The 23,700-nt window shown below is 41.0% G+C and overlaps 1 protein-coding gene across 3 annotated transcripts in view; it reads right to left on the reverse strand.

Moving 5' to 3' along the window:
• Positions 1 to 23,700, reverse strand: part of kdrl (kinase insert domain receptor like) — a 265,292-nt gene that overhangs the window by 61,971 nt on the left and 179,621 nt on the right. For 2 of the 3 annotated variants that reach the window (XM_087991964.1, XM_043704900.2), the window contains exons 27-29: positions 18,411 to 18,541; positions 18,140 to 18,230; positions 7,217 to 7,317 (exon numbers count right to left, since the gene is read on the reverse strand). In XM_087991964.1, coding sequence (XP_087848090.1) covers positions 7,217 to 7,317; positions 18,140 to 18,230; positions 18,411 to 18,541 — 323 coding nt within the window. Of the gene's footprint in view, positions 1 to 2,950; positions 3,028 to 7,216; positions 7,318 to 18,139; positions 18,231 to 18,410; positions 18,542 to 23,700 lie in introns of those variants that run through there. The other variant, XM_087991965.1, reaches the window with a different exon arrangement.

Genomic DNA, 23,700 nt, shown 5'->3' on the forward strand with positions numbered 1-23,700 from the left:
ATACTGTACAGCGTTATAATACCTTAGAACAATCTAAAGTTCAGCTTGCAGATAAACTGGCAGTTAGGGCAAGAATATCAGGTGACCCTTATTTAGATCCAATGCCTAGTTCCAGAATAATAGTCATAAAACCTGAAAGTATTCTGTTATAAATGCTTCCTGATGAGGTGTGAGAAGGAACAATAAAAGAGAGAAGGTAACCTTTATTAAACTTGAAGAGAAAGGGTGACAAAACTGTACCTTGTAAACAGGGGCAAAAAAAATTTGAAACTTTCACCAAATTCCTTCTCTCAAAAAATCTTTTCTAAATACCTCCAGTGAACTATTCTGAAGTGCTGCGATACATAGAAAAATATGCCACAAATTATGTGCAAGAGTCTAGCATCGAGATGAATAATCAAGTAATTAATTTTGGTGGCAATGGTTGAGAAAGGTATGTTGGCGAGGGTAATCTTTGTGATAAAAACAATGACTGCAGATGCTAGAAACCAGATTCTGGATTAGTGGTGCTGGAAGAGCACAGCAGTTCAGGTAGCATCCGAGGAGCAGTAAAATCGATGTTTCGGGCAAAAGCCCTTCATCAGGAATACAGGCAGACAGCCTGAAGGGTGGAGAGATAAGTGAGAGGAGGGTGGGGGTGGGGAAAAAGTAGCATCTTTGTGTCCATTCAATATTGGTTCAGAAACCTTTTACATACCTATTAGGAAATACAACACCTCTGACATATGGTGCTCCTTTGCACTATACTCTATCGGCCTAAATAATGTGCTCAGGTTTAACACTAAGGCTTTGAACTCACAATATTCTGACCTGAAGTATTACTCATCCAGCTAAGCTGTCAACTGACAAGTTAAAAATAAAGGTGTTGTCAGTGACATTGTAATGATTAACCATTAGCTTTTAATACCTTGTTTTCTTGATAGTGAGCAACAATGAACAAAAGTTTCTCGAGAAAAAGGGACATGCTGTCAAAGCTTTTCTTTGCCTTGCGCTTATGAGAACAGACAAGATTACCAAACTTCAAAGGGAACAACAATTTATACTGCATAAAAAACTGGGAGCTGATTGTTTGTCAAATGGACTCTGATTGGTTGAGGACTTGCCATGGACAATTCACCACGGATCAGTTATCTCAAAACCTGATAGATATTCAAAAAAGAGTGGCTGACTGATTGTTCAGGACAAGCCATGGGGGAAAACATCAAGGAACAAGTTTTGTTTCCTGTAAAAGGCACTATATCTTTCTCTGGCAGAGGATCTGGTCCTACATAAGAATATATTTAGGTTATAGAAAGCATAAATGGGCAAGATTGAGAGTCCCACTGATAATCCTAAATTGATTGTTAGTGAAGTTATTTGCACGTATTACGATTATTCAGTTAGTTTTGTCTAATTGTGGAATATTACCTTTTAAATTTTTCAAGTACATATTGATTAATCACGGTTAGTACTGTAATGATGAGCTGAAGGGATGTGCTATTTGATATATTTTACAAATTTGTGCGGTGTACATCTAACATACCTGACATCACACCCACAATGAAATTTGTGTACCACTGTGAATATGGTAGACAGAACATCTTTTTGGCTTGACAGCAGCATTGTGTTCAGCCATTGAGTGTATTCAAGACATATTAATAGATTTCTAGATATTAAAGATATCAAGAGATATGATAATGTCAGAAAATAGCTTTGAGGTGGGTTCGAATATTGATTTATTGTTGTCACATGTATCGAGGTACATTGAAAAATGTTATTTTGCATGCTGTATAAGCAAATTGTACCAGACAAAATGCATCAGAGTAGCAGAAAAGAATGCAGAATACATTGTTACAGCTGCAGAGGTGCAGAGAGAGATAGAGAGAACAGAATTAACATTTGAAAGGTCTGTTCAAAAGTCTGATAACAGTGGGGAAGAAGCTGTTCTTGAATCTATTCGTATGTGTATTCAAACTTTTATATTTTCTGCTCAACAGAAAAGGGTGGAAGAGAGTATAACCAGGGTCAGAAGGTCTTTGATTATATTGGTCACTTTTCCGAGGCAGTGGGTAATATAGATGGAGTCACTGGATAGAAGGCTGGTTTGCGTAATAAAGTGGGCTGTGTTCACTACTCTCTGTAGTTTCTTGCGATCTTGTGAAGAGCAGCTACCAAATTGTAGTGGAGCAGGTTTTAGGGGCTGAATGGCATACTTTTGCTCTTATTCCCTTTGTTTTAATGTTAGAGGAGCATACCACTTGCATTTCTACGACATAGAAGCATGAAACTAAATTTGTGAACTGATGGCTGACAGGAATCAAATCAAATTGTTCGGAGTACATTCCTTATGGCAATGTGGAACCAATCAGAGCTCACTTGCCAACCAATCTCATAGGTTCATTGCACCCGTTTCTCATAGGTTACATTGTTGTTCCCTTTGAAATTTGGTCTTTGTGTGTCTGTCCTGATAAGTGCAAGATGAAAAGTGTCAGCAGCATGTATCTTTTCCTTTAGCAATACACAAGTTCTATTCTATCAAGCAAATAAATGAGCAACTAGTTTATTTCAATGACCTCACTGAGTCTTAATGTGGTCACATCAGCTTGAAGAAATGCCTGGTCATATATTTATATGATTAATTGTCATGTAGATTATATTATTTCTTGAAGCAGCTTTTAACAGTTGTCAGAGTTCACATATCTAGGCAAAAATCACTAACAGGGCAAAACATGGCAATTCAGATATGAAGTTTATAAAATAATTACTGAATTCATTACTTTCTAATTTGCTTATGAACTTGCAAATATACATCTTCTTGACACAACATTATTACAGTACATTTTCTGCCCTTTAAGTTGAGATGAACGGAAATAGCCAGTGGTCACCCCTGAAAAGATTTTATTTTCTACTTTCTTTCTTTGGCAAATTGGGTTCTATGCAAATTTTTGTTGATTCTCAATAACTCACCTGTTTTTAATTTTCATCTACTAAAGTAGTCAAGCGATTCAAGAGAAAACATTCTCTTTTTCTTGGAAAATATCCAGATTACTGTGGCATGAGATAAAAGACATAACAGTAGGAACAGTTGACCACAAAATAAGAGATTATGTGAGCCTGACAGATATACAGCTAAAAGTCCTAAGGGTAGACATTAGTTGGGAAGGTGTGTCCATCACTTAAATTACACTCCCAACCAAAGTTTAATTGTTGATTTTTGACAGAAAGTTTGTTGCAGCCAAGATTAACTACCAAGTTTAACATCATTTATTCACTTGTGGAATATGGGTATCATGACTGGTCAGCATTTACTGCCCATTCCTAGTCAGAGTTATAGAGATGTACAGCAAGGAAACAGACGCTTCGGTCCAATTCATCCATGCCGACCAGATATCCTAACCTAATCTAGTCCCATTTGCCAGCACTTGGCTCATATCCCTCTAAACCCTTCCAATTCATATATCCATCCAGATGCCCTTTACATGTTGCAATTGTACCAGACTCCACCATTTCCTCTGGCAACTCTTTCCATACATGCACCACCCCCCTGGGTGGAAAAGTTGTCCCTTTTTATATCTTCCCCTCTCACCCTAAACTATGCTGTCTTGTTATGGACTTCCCCACCCAGAGAAAAGACCTTGTCTATTTATCTTATCCATGTCCGTCATGATTTTCGAAACCTCTATAAGGTCACCCTCAGACCTCCGACGGTCCAGGGAAAAACCCCCAGCGTATTCAGCCTCTTCCTATTGCTCAAATCCTCCAACCCTGGCAACATCCTTGTAAATCTTCTCTGAACCCTTTCAAGTTTCACAACATCCTTCCGATAGGAAGGAAACCAGAACTGCAAGCAGTATTCCAAAGGTGGCCTAACCAATGTCCTGTACAGCCGCAACATGACCTCCCAACTCCTGTACTCAATACTCTGACCAATAAAGGAAAGCATACCAAACACCGTCTTTACTATCCTGTCGACTTGTGACTCTACTTTCAAGGAATTATGAACCTGCACTCCAAGGTCTCTTTGTTCAGTAACATGACCCACGACCTTACCATTAAGTGTATAAGTTATGCTCTTATTTGTTTTTCCAAAATGTAGCACCACACATTTACCATGGCCTTGAGAATGCTGTGGTGTGCTGCTTTCATGAACAGCTGCATACACATACAGTAGGTTGAGCCACAATGCCCTTAAGGAGGAAATTCCAGGTTTTTGACCCAGCAACAGTGAAGGAACGACAATATGTTTCCAAGTCAGAATGATGTGTGGTTTGGAGGTGAACTTGCAGATGATGTACCAATTTATCTGCTGCTCTTGCCCTTCCTGACAGGTTGAGGGTTGGGAAGGTACTATCTCAGAATCTTTGAATTTCTGCAGTGTATCTTGTAGATAGAACATACTGCTGCTACTCAGCATCAGTGGAATTGATGCTGGTGGATGTGATACCAATCAAGCAGGCTGCTTTGCCCTGGTTGGCATCAAGCTTCCTGAGTTATGAATACCACAGTAAAATTATTTGTGAAGGAAAATTCAAGGTAGTATTATAGTTACGAATAATTCAATCAAGTAACTCTTTAACCACTGGTACCTATTTGGAAAAAGTACATCCCTCTGGACAAATATCAGCAACAGTGTCATGATACAGTTAGTGGCCAATTAAGGACTAAAGGGTCTCAATTGGCACAGGAGTAGGAAAGCCTCAACCTTCCCCATTTTTGGGTAAGAGTTAGGAAGGCTCTCCACCTCTTACCTTCCCACTTGATTATAAGCCTCCCAAACTGTTTTCATTGGGGGACTGGGGGCATTAAATTCCAGTATTAGTACATATAATGATGCTCAAAATAATAAGTGAGCAGAGTCCGGGCATGGTGGGTGAATGCAATTCAGTGCAGCTTTCAACTTGTGGGTACTTTGTTTCTGGCAAGCTTGTGGAAAATTGAAAGTAGTAGTTATGTTTCAATGGGTTTCACTGCATTTGTTAAAGCAATGGGATCCTCAGTGTTCTGTTCTTATGGAATAATTCTTACAGATTGTGAAGAAGTGTTAAAGAAGAGCTACACACCAGTGTGTACAGAAATGTTTGAAAAAAATTAAAACACCATAAACTCAAGAAATTATTTAAACAAAAAACACACTAAGGTAAATTTCAGTCAGAATCACAACTGAAGAAGCTGCAAAACAACACACAATTCATGGCTGTTAAATCAACAACAACAAAAGCTTTATGCCACTGACCTAGGTAAGGCCAATTAAAAACAGCAACTAATCAACAAGCGAGATTAGAGTTCAGTCCAAATATCCATGGCAACGGTTTATTTGTAAAATACGGTGTGAGTCATTAAATAGTACAATAGAACCATTGTGCCAGAGTCTCACATATCTACACAAGAAGTTAAAGTGATCAGTAATAAGCCAATTGTTGATTTGTGTGGTGAGCAGCACAAAGAAGTCAGGGAGCAGCTTGCCAACACCTAACTCAGAAGGAGAAATTGTATGAAGCATCTTGAGGGAACAGGAGGCATAAATTGACCTTACGGGAGGCATGAATAAAAAAGCTTACACTGAATATCAGCTTCTTTACCCATTGACTTTGCTTGGCTATAAAGCCACCAAGACTTTCTTGCCTAGGCCAGAGGTAAAATTTACTTTTTCAGAAGAAAGAGGGTGTGTTCTGAAGAAGGGCCGCTGGACCTGAAATGTTAACTCTGCTTTCTCTCCACAGATGCTGCCAGACCTGCTGAGTTTTTTACAACAATTTGTGTTTTTGCTTCTGATTTCCAGCGTCTTCCAATTCTTTTTTTTTTGCTTAGTACAAGAACCAGTAGGCTTTGTGATGCAAGACCATTAAGGAATTAGGGGATTTGGGAAAAAAAAATCAGCAATCTGCTTTGGCTTCTAGACAGATGTGATATCCACAACCAAATCAATATATTTGATGCATTTATGTACTGCTGGAAGCTGAGAGGATGGTGTCATCATCTCAGAATGTCAATTAGATATGTGTATAATGAAAGATAAGCAGAATGTTATGAATGCTAGAAATGTCAAAAATAGAAACTGCTGGGAAAATGCAGCAATTTGGGCAGCATCTGTGTGGAGAGTGAGAAAACCAACTTTAAAGTTAATGAAAAGTTGCACATTTGGTAACTAATTTGCTGATTTTTCCAGTTTTTTCTGATGTTATGTTATAACTCAGACCACAACCTCTCTCACTGACCCCTAAGGCACCTGATCCCATCCCCACACATAGAAGGCCAACCTCCCCAAAACCTGAATAACCCAACATTTGATGTCCCCAAATCCATGACCATCACCAATACCTGACCATTCCCAACACACTCGGCGAACTGAAACTCTGATATCCTGACCCACTTCACTCCCTTTCCTACTTACTTACCACCTGTACCCCTTCACCCACCTATCTACCACCCTACCACCTTACCCATCCATCTGCCATCCTCTTTCTTCAGTTATTTACCTACCACTCTACTTTCTGATCCAGCTACCTGTGACCTTCCATTCTTAGTCAAGTAGCTGCCATCCTGCCAATTCACCCACCCACTTGCCACTGTAACCCCCTCTCCCACCCATCTGTCACTCCACTTCCTCACACTGAGAAAGTAAGAGGATAAAGTAAGTGGATAAAGTAAGTTGTCAAAAGAGGTTTAAAACCATAGAATAAAACAGTTATTACAGTGACAGTGTAAAAGGGGGGATATGTTCTGACCCCAGCATTGATCCCAACCTGTGCTGGTAGATTCCCACACCAGCTACACTCTATGTTACTCAAGAGGCTGGAATCAGAAATTCAGGCCTGAAACACAGGCTTCTGGGGCAGGATAAGTTAAAAACGGACCAATGGAATGACAATCTGATTCTGATTTTAATGGTTGGGAGCTTCAAAACTATGTGTAGAATAGACTTTCTGTCATATTGTTTGCCACTTTGCAATTCAGGAGAAAGGGAAGATAGGAGGTCCTGGAGGAAGTGCGAAATTGACTATAATTCAGAATTTCAGTGTGCAAATATGCAATGAATTTTTTAAAAATCAGTTTACTTTTAGAGAACTTTGAACTTAGCTAAATATAATTTTCTGCTGTTCTCTTGCAGTGAATGTATTCTGAAATTTCCAAATACAACATGAATACAAGCCAACAACTTTAGTTATTGATATAGGGAAGGTCTTAATGCATTCTGAAACTTCCACGCAATTCATTTTGAAGAACTGAGTGTACTCACGCTAATGTAATTAGTCCAAAAGGGCGGGATCTAGTTTCTAGACGCTTCAGGGACTTCAGTTCGTCAGAGGGCAGCACCATCCCACTGTCAGTTTCGCTTTCCTGTGGACCAAAGTACACCTATCAGAGACATCCAGGGACACAAAGCCATGCAGGAAGTAGGGTGATGCTAGCCTTTCATTTGTTCTCATCTCCCTTTTTTCTTCTTCGTCCATGGGACAAGATCCTCGCTGGCTGGGCCAGCATTTATTGCCCATCCCAAATTGTTAAGAGTCAACCACATTGCTGTGGGACTAGAGGCACATGTAGGAGAGACCAGGTAAGTTCCTTTCCTAAAGGAAGGGACATCAACGAACCAGATGGGACTTTCCCCAACAATTGGCATTAAATTTATGGTCATCATTACGTTCTTAATTCCAGACTTTTAAAAAAATGTCAAATTTCACCATGAAATGTGGTAGGATTTGAACCTGAGGCACCAGAATGTTACCTGGGTCCCCTGGATTGACAGTCAGGTGATAATGCCATGGGGCTGTCACCTTGCTGTTGATGTGCTTATATTTTATTAGTATATAAATAACACTGAAGTGAAATGTTTACTGATTTCTTGTGCTAACATTTAGTTTGCAACCAGCTAAAACAAGATTTTGAAAACAAGCAAACATATTTTCACAGATCTTATAGACTGTCCAAATCCCAAAAAACCCTTTGTTTCAGGATGAGTCAAACTTTTATTTTCACTATCTTATTGGAGATATTAACATACTTAAATTAAACCAGTTACAAAGAGAGCAGAGAGAAAAATTCATACAAAGTGTTTGTATAATAAGATTCAAGAGTGACTGAGAATAATGTTAATGGTTGTGGATTATTCTTAACAATTATAAACCAGGTGATAACTCAGGGGTCTGTGCGGTGTGGATTGAACGTTAAGCTTGTTCTGCTGCTGGTTTAATTTTAAACAAATAAATAGATTATTCTTACTGTTGGCAAATTTTGAATGAGCAACCCAGACTAGAAGTCTGATCTGGGAATGAGGCTGGGGAATGGGGAAAGGTGATGCCCATAAAGTTTGATAGGAAGGTATATTGGGGATGTGTGGTGTGCTGGTGTCTGGCATTTTCCATACACCCATTGCTTTCCTACATCAACTGGCATTTTACCAGCAGCAGTATGAACAACCAGATGAAGGGCTTTTGCCTGAAATGTCTATTTCCCTGCTCATCGGATGCTATGTGACCGGCTGTGCTCTGGATTTCAGCATCTGCAGTCCTCACTTCTGCCTAGTATAAACGACCAATTGATGGCGACTTATGTGTTTGATTCCACTGCTGCTGGATTCTTTTTTACCAGTCTATCCTCCTTCATTTGCCAGCTTCAAGGGACTGAGTCTAGTCCCAGCAGTACCCACTACTCTTGGGTGCACTGCAGAGACTGAAGAGCCCATAATGTTTTACAACATGGAAAGAAGCATTTTTGTCCATTGTGTACATGCTGGTCATCAAGCATGTATGTTTTCTAGATCCATTTCTAGCATTTGGCCCATAACATTGTTTGCTATGGAGTTTCAAGTGTTCACCTAAATACTTCTTGTGATGGTGTCTGTCCTGACCATCTTTCAAGCAGTAAGTTAGAGGCACCTAAGACACTCTTGTTGAAATTCCTTAAATTTCCTTTAAACTTCCTGACCATTACGGTAAATTTATAGTTGCTGGTTATTGACTCCTCTACTAAGGGGAAATGTTTCTTTCTATCTACTCCATCAATGCCCCTCACTTTTTTTTAACGCTTCAATGAGGAACCCCTCACACGTATCTGCTCTAAGAAAATCAAGCCTATCTCTTCACAGCTGAAACATTGCAGTTCAGGCAATGTCTTGTCAAATTTCCTCTGCGCCACTCTCTAGAGCAATCATTTTCTACCTGTAGCATAGTGATCAAAACTACACATTGTATTCCAGCTGTGGCATAACTAACATCTTACATAACTGCATCATAAACTCCCTGCTCTTGTATTTAATACCTTGAGTAATAAGTATCCTATATCCTGATGGAAAAGATATTTGAATATTTGGAAAAAACAAAGCTCAATTCATCAATTTCAGCATGGTTTTGTGAAGAGCTTGTTGTGCTTGACAAACTTGCTGGAGTTCTTTGAGGATGTAAGCAACATGATGAAAAGTAGGAATCTGGTGGATGTGGTATCTCTAGATGTCCAGAAGGCATTTGACAAGGTGACATAGAGAGTCATAGAGTCATAGAGATGTACAGCATGGAAACAGACCCTTCGGTCCAACTCGTCCATGCCGACCAGATATCCCAATCCAATCTAGTCCCACCTGCCAGCATCCGGCCCATATCCCTCCAAACCCTTCCTATTCATATATCCATCCAAATGCCTCTTAAATGTTGCAATTGTACCAGCCTCCACCACTTCCTCTGGCAGCTCATTCCATACACGTACGACACTCTGTGTGAAAAAGTTGCCCCTTAGGTCTCTTTTATATGTTTCCCCTCTCGCTCTAAACTTATGCCCTCTAGTTCTGGATTCCCCCACCCCAGGGAAAAGACTTTGTCTATGTATCCTATCCTTCCCCCACATGATTTTGTAAACCTCTATGAGGTCCCCCCTCAACCTCTGACACTCCAGGGAAAACAGCCCCAGCCTGTTCAGCCTCTCCCTTTAGCTCAAATCCTCCAAACCTGGCAACATCCTTGTAAATCTTTTCTGAACCCTTTCAAGTTTTACAACATCTTTCCAATAGGAAGGAGACCAGAATTACATGCAATATTCCAACAGTGGCCTAACCAATGTCCTTTACAGCCGCAACATGACCACCCAACTCCTGTACTCAATACTCTAAAAGAATGCATACCAAATGCCTTCTTCACTATCCTATCTACCTGTGACTTCACTTTATAAAAGACTTATCCAGGAGGCTAGATCTCAGGAAAATGGGAAGCAGATTCAAAGTGCGTCAGTGGTAGCTGGGTCTCCTTGTGCACAAATCACAGAAAGTGGGTAAGCAAGTGCAGCGTATATTAAAAAAGGCTATACTCACTGGAGATCAGAAGAATGAGGGGAGATCTGATTGAGGTGTATAAAATGCTAAAGGGAATTGTTAAGGTGCACATTAAACAGATTATCCCGTTGTGGGACAGTCTCAAACAAGAGGTCATACATATAGAGTGAGAGGAGGTACGTTCGAAACTGAGATGGGGAGAAACTGCTTCTTTCAGAGGGTTGTGAGTCTGTGGAACTCACTGCCCCAGACTGCAGTGGAGGCAGAGTCAATTAACAGATTCAAGAAAGAAATAGATATGTTTCTGATGAAAAGCAGGATAAAGGGCGATGGGGAGCATGCAGGAAAGTGGATTTGAGACCAGGATAGGATCATCTTTGATCATATTAAATGGTGGAAAGGGTTCAAACGGCTGAATTGCCTACTTCCGCTCCTAATTTCTATGCTCCCATTCCATTTTAATGACCTTATACACTTCTCGTTCTGCCTTTAAGTGTCAGTGCATGCCAAGGTCCCTCTGATCCTTTGTGTTTCCTCGGACACACCATTCAACATGCGTTGTCTTGCTAGTCCTTCCAAAATGTATCACCTTACTTCTCTGGATTAAATTTCATTTGCCACTGTTCTGATCATCTGACCTGCCTGTTTACATTGTCCTGTAGTTTAAGGCTTTTCCCCTCACAGTGTTTACCACACCATCAACTTTCATGTCATCTGCAATGTTCTGATCAAACCTTCTGCATTCATGTCTAAATCATTAATGTCGACCACAAAGAGGAAACAATCATTGAGCCCTGCCGAGTACCATTGGACACAGATTTCCTGTCACAGAATTAACCTTCGAAATTGGCTTAGTATAGAAAGTAATTTTTGAACTCACTTTGCCAAATTCACCAGTATCCCATGTAACACCTTGTGAAGAGCTTTAATGAAGTTCATGTCGGCTGCATCAACTTGACTACCCTCATCTACGCACATAGTATTCTCCTAAAAAAATTCAGTTAAACCTATCAGTCATGATCTCTCCCTGAGAAGACCATGCTGACTGTCTTTGATTAATCGCAGCCTCTCCTAGTGGTGAGCAATTCTATCCCTCAGAATTTTTCCAAAAGTTTCCTTACTTCTGTGATTAGAGGCATTGGCTGAGTCCCTGGTTTATCCCCATCAATCTTTTTGAATAGTGGTTCCACATTAGCCATCCTCCAGTCCTCTGGCACCTCTTCTGTGGCCAGAGACAATTTAAAAATTAATTACAGAGCCCCCTGCAATCTCTTCCCTTGTCTCCCACAGCAGCCTGGGGTATATCTCACTTGAGTCTAGGAATTTATCCAATTTTAAATCCATTAAAATCTTGAATATCTCCTTCCTGTCAGCTGTAATTTGTTCAGGTATATTATAGTCCTCTTCCTGATTTTTATACCTACATCATTTTTCTCTGTCGTGAATACAGATGCAAAAATATTCAGTTAAAACCTCACCTGCATCTTCTAGCCTCGTACATATAGTTTGCCATTTTGGTCTCTAACAGCCCTACTCAATGCTGGATTATCCTCTTTCTGTAAAATGCCTATGGATTTCTCTTTTATTTCACCTGACAGTGTTGCTTTGTGGCCCAATTTTACTTTCCCAATTTCTTTTTAAGCAAACTCTTGCACTTCCTATATGTCTGTAGGAGTCTGTTGTTCGGAGTCCTCAGTATTTACCATAAGCTTTGTGTTTTTTCCCTCATATGAACCTGTACATTCCTTGATGTCCAGTTTCTTTGGATGCATTGAGCCTGCCCTTCACCCTTACAGAAACATATTGCTCTTCATTCTTACTTTCTCTTTTTGAAAGAGCCCCACAGCTTGAATGCAGACTTTTCTAAGAGTAGTTGCTCCCAGTCCACTTTTTAATATGATAAGACAAGATTTGGAAAATCAGCTTGCCCAATATTGTGATGATCCTTAATTCCAGACACTTACTGAATTCAAATTCTGCAAATCTATGATCTCTGACTGCTTACCCTCCCCTTTCAGAATACCCTGCAGCATTCAGTGACATCTTCTCCCTGGTTCAAGCAGGCAACACACCATCGTTAGGTCACGTCTACAGCCACAGAAACATCTATCAGTACCCCTCACAATTGAGTTTTCTACCATTTTAGCTCTTCCATTCTTTCTCCTCTCCTCCCTCCTTGTGCAGCTGGGTTGTGGCTGCACTCCTCAGAGGGACCATCACTCTCACCATTTTCCAACACAATAAAAATGATTCTTCAGTGAGGCGCACTCTTGGGCTTCCTAACTACTGGTTTACTTCCCTTCTTAGATTAGATTAGATTAGATTACAGTGTGGAAACAGGCCCTTCGGCCCAACAAGTCCACACCGACCCGTCGAAGCGAAACCCACCCATACCCCTAACCTAACACTACGGGCAATTTAGTATGGCCAATTCACCTGACCCTGCACATCTTTGGACTGTGGGAGGAAACCGGAGCACCCGGAGGAAACCCACGCAGACACGGGGAGAACGTGCAAACTCCACACAGTCAGTCGCCTGAGGCGGGAATTGAACCCGGGTCTCTGGCGCAGTGAGGCAGCAGTGCTAACCACTGTGCCACCGTGCCGCCAATTCTGACTGGTCATCCATTCCCTCTTGGACTGCACTTCTTCATGCTGTGGGATGACCACCACTGGAAATGAGATATTTGTAAAGCTTTCGGCCTCAAGGATGCACTGCTGTTAAACTCTATAAACTGGCTCTCAAGCCAATCAACCAAGGATACTTCTGCAGACAGGCCATCCAGAATGCCAGAGTGCCTAATATTTCCACATACTACCACAGGTTGGGGAACACGCACCTCCCCTACCTTCAATTAAACTTTCAATTAAAATATCCTGAACCAAAATTTAAGCTAATTAGAAACAAGTATTTAGGCTTCTTGTATTTGAATGGTAAAATGTCAGATAACCCACACCTCACTATCTCCTCTCAGTGGTACTGACTCCACACCTCACCACCTCCTCTCAGTGATACTGACTGCCTCTCACATAGCCCATACCTCGCCATCTCCTCTCAGTGATACTGACTGCCTCTCACATAGCCCACACCTCACCATCTCCTCTCAGTGGTACTGACTGCCTCTCACATAGCCCACACCTCACCATCTCCTCTCAGTGGTACTGACTGCCTCTCACATAGCCCACACCTCACCTGCTCCTCTTGAGGTTCAGTAGTTTCTGGAGGCAGGAAACCTGCCTCAGTGGGGTAGAAGTCAAGACTGTAGGCAATTAATTACCTGAACAAGTCAAATAAAATTGTTGCCTCCAGGACCAGCTGGGTGGTAATGGGTTACTTGCTACTAACTTTCTGGCCAGCAGTTATGGTTTCTGACTCCACTTAAAAGGACATTCCCAAGTCCCAATTTTCATTAAACTCACTGGGTTCTATATAAAGTGTCAGTCTCTGATGGCCTAATATGTATCACACAGATTAAAAAAAAGGTAACTGAAACACTCATATCGGATAGGACTCTACTTGAGCTTCACCAGTGCCCTGAGCCTGATATAGACATCAGCATGCTTCTGGCTTGACTTAATCACAGTAGAGATTATTTCAAAAGAATGATTCCATTATTTATCCTTTATTGGTGAGGTGGAAAGAATTCTAGTTGCATAACTTATATCAAATTAGTTCAATATTACTATGCCAAACAAACTCTTCTTATCTGATTAAACTTTAACTTCTCTGATGTTATGATCCATTTGTTATTCACATTGGATTATGTCCTACCCAATAACTATTGCACACTTGGATAGTATTTGTTTTGTAAGGTTCTGTGAGGGTAGCTTTTCAAGGAATCCTGACATTGTTTGCATTCTACATGTTACATTAATTAAGAGACTTAGCAGTAAGTAAATAAAGTGCTGTTGAACAGTGAGATTTGTCAAATCTGCTCTTAAATGTGATTTAGTGACAGTAATTCAAAGAGGAGTTTTTATTAATCTCAAAAATATTTTCATGTTACATATTAACAGGATCTACAGATAACATATCCAGCACTCCGTATTTTGATCTCCCTTACCTCCACAATGTGGAGTTAGTTCATTTCAAATGTGTATATATATGTTAATTGCACAATAAATGGAGTTAACTTTTATTCTTTTTGGGTGCTGTTATGTTTTGCAGCAGATGTGTGATTTACCTTTAAGAGCACTGCTCATGATTTCATCACCATTTGATGGCATGTGACCTATTGGTATAAACCTCCACCTTACTGAACTCTGTCCTTTTGCAGCATGACATGCGGAAGGAAATTTGTGAAATTCAAATTGCTTAGCTTGAGACCAAACAAGCAAGTGCCCGTGATTGTAATGTAAATGTATAAATCCAGGTACAGTAATAAAAGTTAATGGAATTCTTCAGTACTACTTGACACATAGCTCACAGTTTATGAAGGCATTTCAGTAAGCAGTCAACCAAATTACTGTGGATCACATATAGACCTGAACAAGGTAGTTAGAATTGCAGATTTCCTTCCCTAAAAGGCACAGGTGAACCCGATAAGTTTATCATGGATGTGACGTATTTGGATTTCTGGAAGGCATTCATTAAGATATCTCACAAAAGATTGAATCATACGACAAGAGCCCACACTTTTGGATGTCGCATTTTGGCATGGATAGAAAGTTGGCTAATTGGCAGGAAACTGTGAGTGGGAATAAGGGGCTCTTTTTCAAATTGGTGGCCTGTGACCAGTGGGGTCCCACAGGGATCAGTGTGTGCAACCACAACTATCTACAGTATGTATTAATATATTGGAGGGAGAAAGTGAATGTAGACAACACAGAAATAGGTGGAAAGATAGGTTGCAAGAGGGCTTCAAGCAGATTACAGAGAGATATTAATAGGTTAAGTAGAATTAGAATCCCTACAGTGTGGAAATAGGCCCTTCGGCCCAACAAGTCCATACTGACCCTCCGAGGAGTAACCCATCCAGACCCATTCCCCTACATTTACCCCTGACTAATGCATCTAACCTACACATTACTGAACCCTCTGGCCAATTTAGCATGGCCAATTCACCCTAACCTACACATCTTTTTGTATTGTGGGAGGAAACCAGAGCACCCAGAAAAAATCCACACAACCACGGAGAACGAGCAAACTCCTCATAGACAGTCGCCCGAGGCTGGAATCGAATCTGCGTCTCTGGTGCTGTGAGGCAGCAGTGCTAACCATGTAGGTAGGCTAAAAGCTGGCAATGGAGTACAATGTGGGAAAAAGTGAAGTTGTTCATTTTGGAAGGGAGAACAAAATATTATTTATTGAAGAAAAACTGCAGAAAGCTGCAACACAAAGCAACTTGGAGAAAAACACAGAAAACTAACACACAGGCACAGCAGTAAGTCTGACTGAAACTGTTCAAGGTGTCGGTGAGACCACACCTAGAGTGCTATGAGCAGTTTTGGTCCTGTTATTTAAAGAAATATCATTTCATTGGAGACAGTTCAGAGAAAGTTCACTCAGATGGTCCCTGGTATGGAGGGATTGTCTTTTGAGCAAAGACTAAATAGATTGGGACCTTACTGGAGTTTAGAAGAATGAGAAATGATCTTATTGAAACAGTTAAGGGGCTTGATAGGATAAATGTTGAGAAGATGTTTCCCCTCACAACAGAATCTAGGATGAGACGGCGTAGTCTCAGAATAAAGGGGTGCCAATTCAGCACTGAGATTAGGGGTCAGCAGGCTGAGAGTCTTTGGAACTCCTTGCCACAGAGAGCTGTTGGGCAGAGACCTTGTGTATTGTTAAGAGTCATAAGAGCCATATGGCACAGAAACAGACCCTTCAGTCCAACCAATCTGTGCTGACCATAATCTCAGACTAAACTAGTCCCTCCTGCCTCTGCTTGGTCCTATCCCTCCAAACATTTCTCATTCACGTACTTATCCAAGGTTGAGATAAAATTGTCGATCAGAGGGGGAATCAAAGGTTATGGGGAAAGGGAAGAAAAGTGGAAGTGAGGAATATTGGATCAGCCATGATCTTATTGAATGGCCGAGGAGGCGCGAGGAGTCGAACAGCCTACTTCTGTTCCAATTTCTTATGTTCTTGTGGTCTTAAGAACAACTGATGATAATCATCATGGTCACCATTACTGAGACTTGCTTTATGTACTAGAATTCAAGTTCCATTGGCTACACTGAATGTTAACCAGATCTGTATATATCAATTGCATTTGGATGCATTAAACAGCTTGAATTCTGAACTCAAGGTGGGTTTAATGTAAGATTTCTCTCACCCCGCCACCTACCCAAGCTAGCCTTTCATTGAACAGTAAACAGAAGAACGCTGGAGACCCGAAACAAATATAAACAGAAATTGCTGGAAAAACTCAGCAGATTTGGCAGCATCTGTGAACAGAAAAAAATTAACGTTTCATGTCCAGTGACAATTCCAGAATCTCAGTTTCCCCAGTGATTTCTGTTTTTTGTTTACGACATTGGACCTGGTGGGGTAGAGGTAATCCCCTGATTCTTCACTCAGTTTCTTTGCTCTTGTTTGTGTGCTTCCTGTGGTGGCACTGGGTAAGATCAGGGGCCTAAACCATCGTAAGAAAATTTGGAAATGACTATCTATGACATAATGGTTCATTAATGTCACCCTGTAATATGTTTAATTCTGTATTTGCAACATTCAATGAAGAGAAGCCAGTGGAAAAACTCGAGGCATTATTCTATAGGATCTCCAGTGTGATGGAATAAGTTAAATCCTGCATTGGAAAAATGAACACACTTCCTGTCAAATTCTTTACTAGGTCCCAGCTGTCACCTCGTAAGTAGATACTACTATTACAATCATGGGACTGTAAAATTAAAAAAAAATAGGTAGTTATCCTTGTAATTTTTTATTGGAGGTGTCTGTCTATCTATTTGATTAACAGTCGGTCAACCATGGCCAGCAGTCTGAAACTTTTGTCAAAATAACCTTCTGGAAAAGAATCAGAGCAAATTTCACTTAATCTGACCTCTACTGACAGTTTCTGCTAACATGGGAATGCATATTAGCATTAGCATTGGAGACTAAGTCGTAGCATTGGAGAAGTGATGTTACCCCAATGATCCCTCCCAGATAAGAAACAGAAAAAATTCCATGTGCCAAACAATGTCCCTTCATAATTCAAATTGTAAAAACCTTTTTTCATAACTTTATACTGTCTTTTAATAGTACCATTATATATTTTGTGTACACATTTATAGGACATAAAAACAGATATATTACCTTGTGCAAAATAATATATGAATGTTTAATAAGGTTGTATAAAATTACACTAAAATTATTGTAGTTGTTAACTAGTTCCTTAAAATGGATTTTAAGGACATCCAAATTAAGACAAAAGACAAAGCATATATACATTAATTATTACACTGTTTAATTTTTTAGGATAATTCATCTAGTAAAAATGCTGTACTTGCTGGCATATTGTCTCAAACTCCAAAAATCAGGACATTTTGATCATGAAGAACAGGAGATGGGTGGAGGTGGCGGATTCTTGAGAATCTGTGACATGTTAGTAGATTGATGCTTTTGTGAAGATGATGTGGTACAAGCCACTTTCAATTGCACCTTTGGAAGGGAACTGGATCAATTCTTGTCAAGAAAATAGCTGCTCGGTCACAGCAAAATTAAAGGGTTAGTTTGATTTAAATGGAGTTTAAAGACAATAAAAAAATCTTTAGTGAGGTGGATTGTTGTGGATTAACCCAGGAATGAGGTCCCACAATGACTGTGGCAGAGCATTTTGCCATTTGACCTGTCAAATGCCCCTCTCGCATTCAAAGCTTCTTTTGTCTGAAATTAAGTGAGTAATTTTAGATGTCATTCAATTCTAGATTGACACGGGCAGAATAAAAACTTACCTCATGTATCACAGTGGTCTTATTTTCTACAGGAACCTCATCAAAAGTTTTTACACTCACTGGCCTCTTCTTTGCATTATTGCTGTTGCATCTATCAGCAAAAAGAAGCAAAGAATAATGACTTAGTGCAAAGCAGATTGGTAATGTGGAACCAGACATGACACAATAGAACAATTATCAGGCTAATTTTCCTCTACAGAGGAAACAAATTTTGTTTTCTTTTGTACAACGTAATGAGCACTTCTTGATTACTATAATAAAATTGACCAACCCGATGACTCCTGTGCAATTGTAATTAACTTTTGGATTTGTTATGTCTTCTGTGAGGTTGGGGTCTGCAGAAAAGTTGGAATCACCATCTGCTGGCAGCATAGTATTCAAAGGAATATAATCCTTTCCATCCTATAAAAAAAAGATCAGAAAGCAAGTAAGAGAATGAAAGAAGGTGCTTAGGACTCAGCACCAGTCAGCTCAAACTGTATTCTCTTAATCGTTTTCATTGCTCATTCATTTAATTTGAACCTTTGCACACAATAACTTAGGTCTAGTTTGGTCTTATTTTTGGAGGAAGAGAAAGCTGAAGTACTTGGACTTGGGAAGACAGGAGGAGCTTGTGGTGAATAATCTTCTAGAGATGGACCCTATTTCTAGATGGAGAATGGACAACACTTTACTTTCACTCTTCCTTCACACTTCTGGATAGACTGAGAAAAAAAAATCAATTTTTTAAAATTAGATTAAAAAATAGTTCACTTTAAATTTAAAGACAGCATCTTATACCAACAAATTGAATTGTAAAATTATTTTTGCACCAACTATTCATAGATGTGGCACTCACAATAAAACCGCAATTGGTGCCTCACCAAAGTTTTGGCAGATTTGATGTGGTGTATTTTTTAATCTCTGTTTATGGCTTATTCAGCCACAATGTGTCTCCAGAACATTCAGAGATGGCAGTCAAGGAGGTGACTGTGGTGCTTGGAATCAGATTGACCTTATTGTTTATGAGGTCATTGATTGGGCTTGTTAACCTGGGTCAATCAGGAAAGCCCTGGCTGACTAATATAACCATATTAGTGTCTCACACCTGCACACACACGACATGGGTGCTGGGGGAAAAAATAAGCACTACCGCAGTGAGGCAATAGTGTGGGGGTAAAAATAAAAAAAAGAGAAAAAAACAAAAAAAAGCTTTTAACAGGGAAAAAAAACATATTAGTGTCTCACACCTGCACACACACAACATGGGTGCTGGGGAAAATATAAGTACTACTGCATTTAGGCAGTACTGTGGGGGTTTAAAAAGTACTGGAAGAGTGGACCTAGCCCCAGGGAAAAAAAAAGAAAATAACCAGGAAATTTAGAATCTCCTCAGTAAAAAAAAAGAGAAAGAAAAAAACATATTAGTCTAATTTTAAACTAATTCAGCAGGGGGATGGGTACCTAAATTGTAGCTCCAGTATACAGGAAGTTGACTGTAGTGAGGTCAGAAATAAGGTTTCAAGGTTACAAAAGTGCACCAGCAAGCAAGAAGGTGATTTGAAGTGTGACTACTTCAAAGCCAGGAGCATCTGGAATAATGTTGGTGAACTTGCAGTGTGGGTTGGTACCTGGAACTTCGATGTTGTGGCCATTTCAGAGACATGGATAGAGCAGGGACAGGAATGGATTGTTTCAGGTTCCAAGATTTAGATGTTTCGATAAGAACAGAGAAGATAGTAAAAGAGGGGGAGGTGTGGCATTGTTAGTCAAAGACAGTATTATGGTGGCAGAAAGGAGGACTTGTCTCCTGAGGCAGTATGGGCTGAGCTTAGAAACAGGAAAGGAGGGGTCACCCTGTTGGGAGTTTTCTATAGGCCTCCAAATAGTTTCAGACATGTAGAGGAAAGGATAGCAAAGATGATTCTGGATAGGAGGGAGAGTAACAGGGTAATTGTTAAGGGGGGCTTTAACTTTACAAGTATTGACTGGAAATATTATAGTTTGAGTACCTTATATGAGACAGTTTTTGTCAAATGTGTGCAGGAGGGTTTCCCGACACAGTATGTATACAGGCCAACAAGGGGCAAGGCCACATTGGATTTGATACTGGGTAATGAACCTGGCCAGGTTTAGATTTGGAGGTAGGTGAGCATTTTGGTGATAGTGACTACAATTCGGTTATGTTTATTTTAGCGATGGAAATGGATAGGTACATACTGCAAGGCAAGAATTATAGTTGGGGGAAAGGCAATTTTGATGCGATTAGGCAAGATTTAGGATGCATAAGATGGGGAAGGAAACTTCAGGGGATGGGCACAATTGAAAAGTGGAGCTTATTCAAGGAACAGCTACTTCATATCCTTGATAAGTATGTGCTTGTCAGGCAGGGAGGAAGTGGTTGAGCAAGGGAACCGTCATTTACTAAAGAAGTTAAATCGCTTTTCAAAAAGAAGAAGAAGGCTTATGTAAGGATGAGATGTGAAGGTTCAGTTAGGGTGCTTGAGAGTTACAAATTAGCCAGGAAAAACTTAAAGATAGATCTAAGAAGACCTAGGAGGGGACATCAACACTCATTGGCAGGTAGGATCATTAAAAACCCCAAAACTTTCTATAAGTATATCAGGAATAAAAGAACGACTAGAGAAAGATTAGGGCCAATCAAGGATTGTAATCGGAAGTTGTGTGCGGCGTCCGAGGAGTTAGGAGAAGTACAAATGAATATGTTTCATCAGTATTCACACTGGAAAAAGACAACATTGTCGAGGAGAATACTGAGAAACAGACTACTAGACTAGGCAGGATTGAGGTTCACAAGGAGGAGGTGTTAGCAATTCTGGAAAGTGTAAAAATAGATTAGACCCCTAGGCTGGATAGGATTTATTCTAGGATTCTCTGGGGAGCCAGGCAGGAGATTGCAGTATTTGGCTTTGATCTTTATGTTATCATTGTCTACAGAAATAGTGCCAGAAGACTGGAGGATCGCAAATGTTGTCCTCTTGTTCAAGAAGAGGAGTAGAGACAACCCTGGAAATTATAGACCAGTGATCCTTACTTCAGTTGTGGGTAAAGTGTTAGAAAGTATTATAAGAGTTAGGATTTATAATCATCTAGAAAGGAATAAATTGATTAGGGGTAGTCAACACGGTTTTGTGAAGGATAGGTTGTGACTCACAAACCTTATTGAGTTCTTTGAGAAGGTAACCAAACAGGTGGATAAGGGTAAAGTGGTTGATATGGATTTTAATAAGGTGTTTGATAAGGTTCCCTACAGTAGGCTATTGCAGAAAATACGGAGACATGGGATTGAGGGTGATTTGCTGGTTCGAGTCAGAATTTGGTTAACTGAAAGAAGACAGAGGGTGGTGGTTGATGGGAAATGTTCATCCATGAGTTCAGTTAATAGTGGTGTGCCGCAACGATGTATTTTGGGGCCACTGCTGTTTGTCATTTTTATAAATGACCTGGATAATGGTGTAGAAGGATGGGTTAGTAAATTTGCAGATGACACTAAGGTCGGTGGAGTTGCAGATAGTGCTGAAGGATGTTGCAAGTTACAGAGGGACATAGATAAGCTACAGAGCTGGGTTGAGAGGTGGCAAATGGAGTTTAATGCAGAAAAGTGTGAGGTGATTCACTTTGGAAGGAGCAATAGGATTAAAAAGTACTGGGCTAATGTAAGATTCTTGGTAGTGTAGATGAGCAGAGAGATGTCTGTGTCCATGTACATAGATCCCTGAATATTGCCACCCAGGTTGATAGGATTAAGAAGGCATATGGTGTGTTAGCTTTTATTGGTAGAGGGATTGAGTTTCAGAGCCATGAGGTCATGTTGCAGCAGTACAAAACTCTGGTGCGGCTGCACTTGGAGTATTACATACAGTTCTGATCACTGCATTATAGGAAGGATGTGGAAGCTTTGGAAAGGGTTCAGATGAGATTTACAAGGATGTTGCCGGGTATGGAGGGAAGGTCTCATGAGGAAAGGTTGAAGGACATGACACTGTTTTCATGAGAGAGAAGTGAGAACCTTTTCCCTCGGATGGTGACGGCTAGCATGAGGGGATATAGCTTTAAATTGAGGGGCAATGGATATAGGTCAGAGATAGTTTCTTTACTCAGAGAATAGTAGGAGTGTGGAATGCACGGCCTGCAAAAGTGGTCATTGGATAAACATATGGATGAAAATGGTATAATGTAGTTTGGTTGGCTTCAGATTGGTTTCACAGGTCGGCGCAACATCAAGGGCTGAAGGGCCAGTACTGTGCTATAATATTCTATGTTCTATAACCAAGAGTTTCTCCTCAAAACAAAGAGATCAGAATCTGCTCAGTTCAGGCGACTGACTCTGAGCTGGCTGGTCGTAGCCAGTGTGTTCCAGCCAGGAGAACTGATTTCTGTGCTGGCTGAGTTACAGCCAGGTATATCCTGTTGTTTGTTAGAACTCGTTCCTGAAATGGCTGGCTAAATGGCCAGTGGTACTATTAAAGACACATGTGAGTTCCAGGATGAGTCGACAATGCGACCCAGCCTTATGTTGTTGGTTTGTGGGCTGCGACTTTCCGCGTAGGGCATTCTCCTATGTGTGTGGACCATGCTTCTGCAGGTGGTATCTGTTCCCGTGCGTGAACTTTGTTTTTGTGAGTGGATTTGCTTTTGTGTGGGGACTCTGCCTTCAGGCGTGGACTCTGACTTTGGGTGTGGACTCTGCCATCGGGTGTGGACCTGCCTTCGGGCATGGACTCTGCCTGAGTGTTGGGAAGTTCTGTTGTGTGAGGCCTTTGTAAATTCTGTTACTGTATGTGGGTCTGTAATTGATTGTGCAAGGGGTTTTTGTGTGTGTAGTTGGGTAGTTAGAGGTTAGAAGGTCGGCTGGTGACCGTGAGGTGTTTGGGGCTCAATGGCCCTCAGGTGGCCTGTGCAATGGAAGGCAGACTACAGGCCAGTTATTGCATGGGGCAGACATGGCGCTGGGTAGCCGATAATTAACCCATGGGATGCGGGCTAGATTGGGCTGGTCAATACATGGGGTGGCTGGGAGCTGGAGGGTTGATAACCAGCCTAGGGGAATGCAAACTGGGGGAGGTCTGTTAGTACACAGGGTGGACGGAGGCCAGGCAGCAGACAACTTACCCGTAGATAGGCTGGCCAGGAAAGGACCAGAAAGTATACGGGCTGGCTGGGGGCCGGAGGGTTGATGACCGGCCAGGGAGTTGTCTGTTAGTACATGGGGTGGTCAGCGGTGGGGCAGCCAGTACACGGGATGTCTGGGGGCTGGAGGGGCGATAACCAGCCTGGAGAAAAGTCGGCCAGGAGGAACCTGTCAGTACGCGGGGTGGGCGAGGCCAGGCAACTGATAATATTCTCGCAGGAAAGTGGGTATAGGGCAGGCAGACAGTACGTGGGGAAGCTGAGCCAGGCAGCCTGTAGGAAGGCTGACCAGGGAAGGAGCGGTCAGTACGCAGGGAGGCTGGGAGCCAGACAGCCGATGGCCGGTCCGTAGGAACACTGGCCAGGGGAAAGGGTCAGTCCGTACGTAGGGAGGTTGGGTGCTGGAAGGCCGACAGCCCGAATGGAGGAAA

This window comes from Chiloscyllium plagiosum, unplaced genomic scaffold (genome assembly GCF_037043375.1).
Source record: "Chiloscyllium plagiosum isolate Xiang-an unplaced genomic scaffold, Cpla_swu_hap1 HiC_scaffold_11, whole genome shotgun sequence".
Classification (NCBI taxonomy): domain Eukaryota; kingdom Metazoa; phylum Chordata; class Chondrichthyes; order Orectolobiformes; family Hemiscylliidae; genus Chiloscyllium; species Chiloscyllium plagiosum.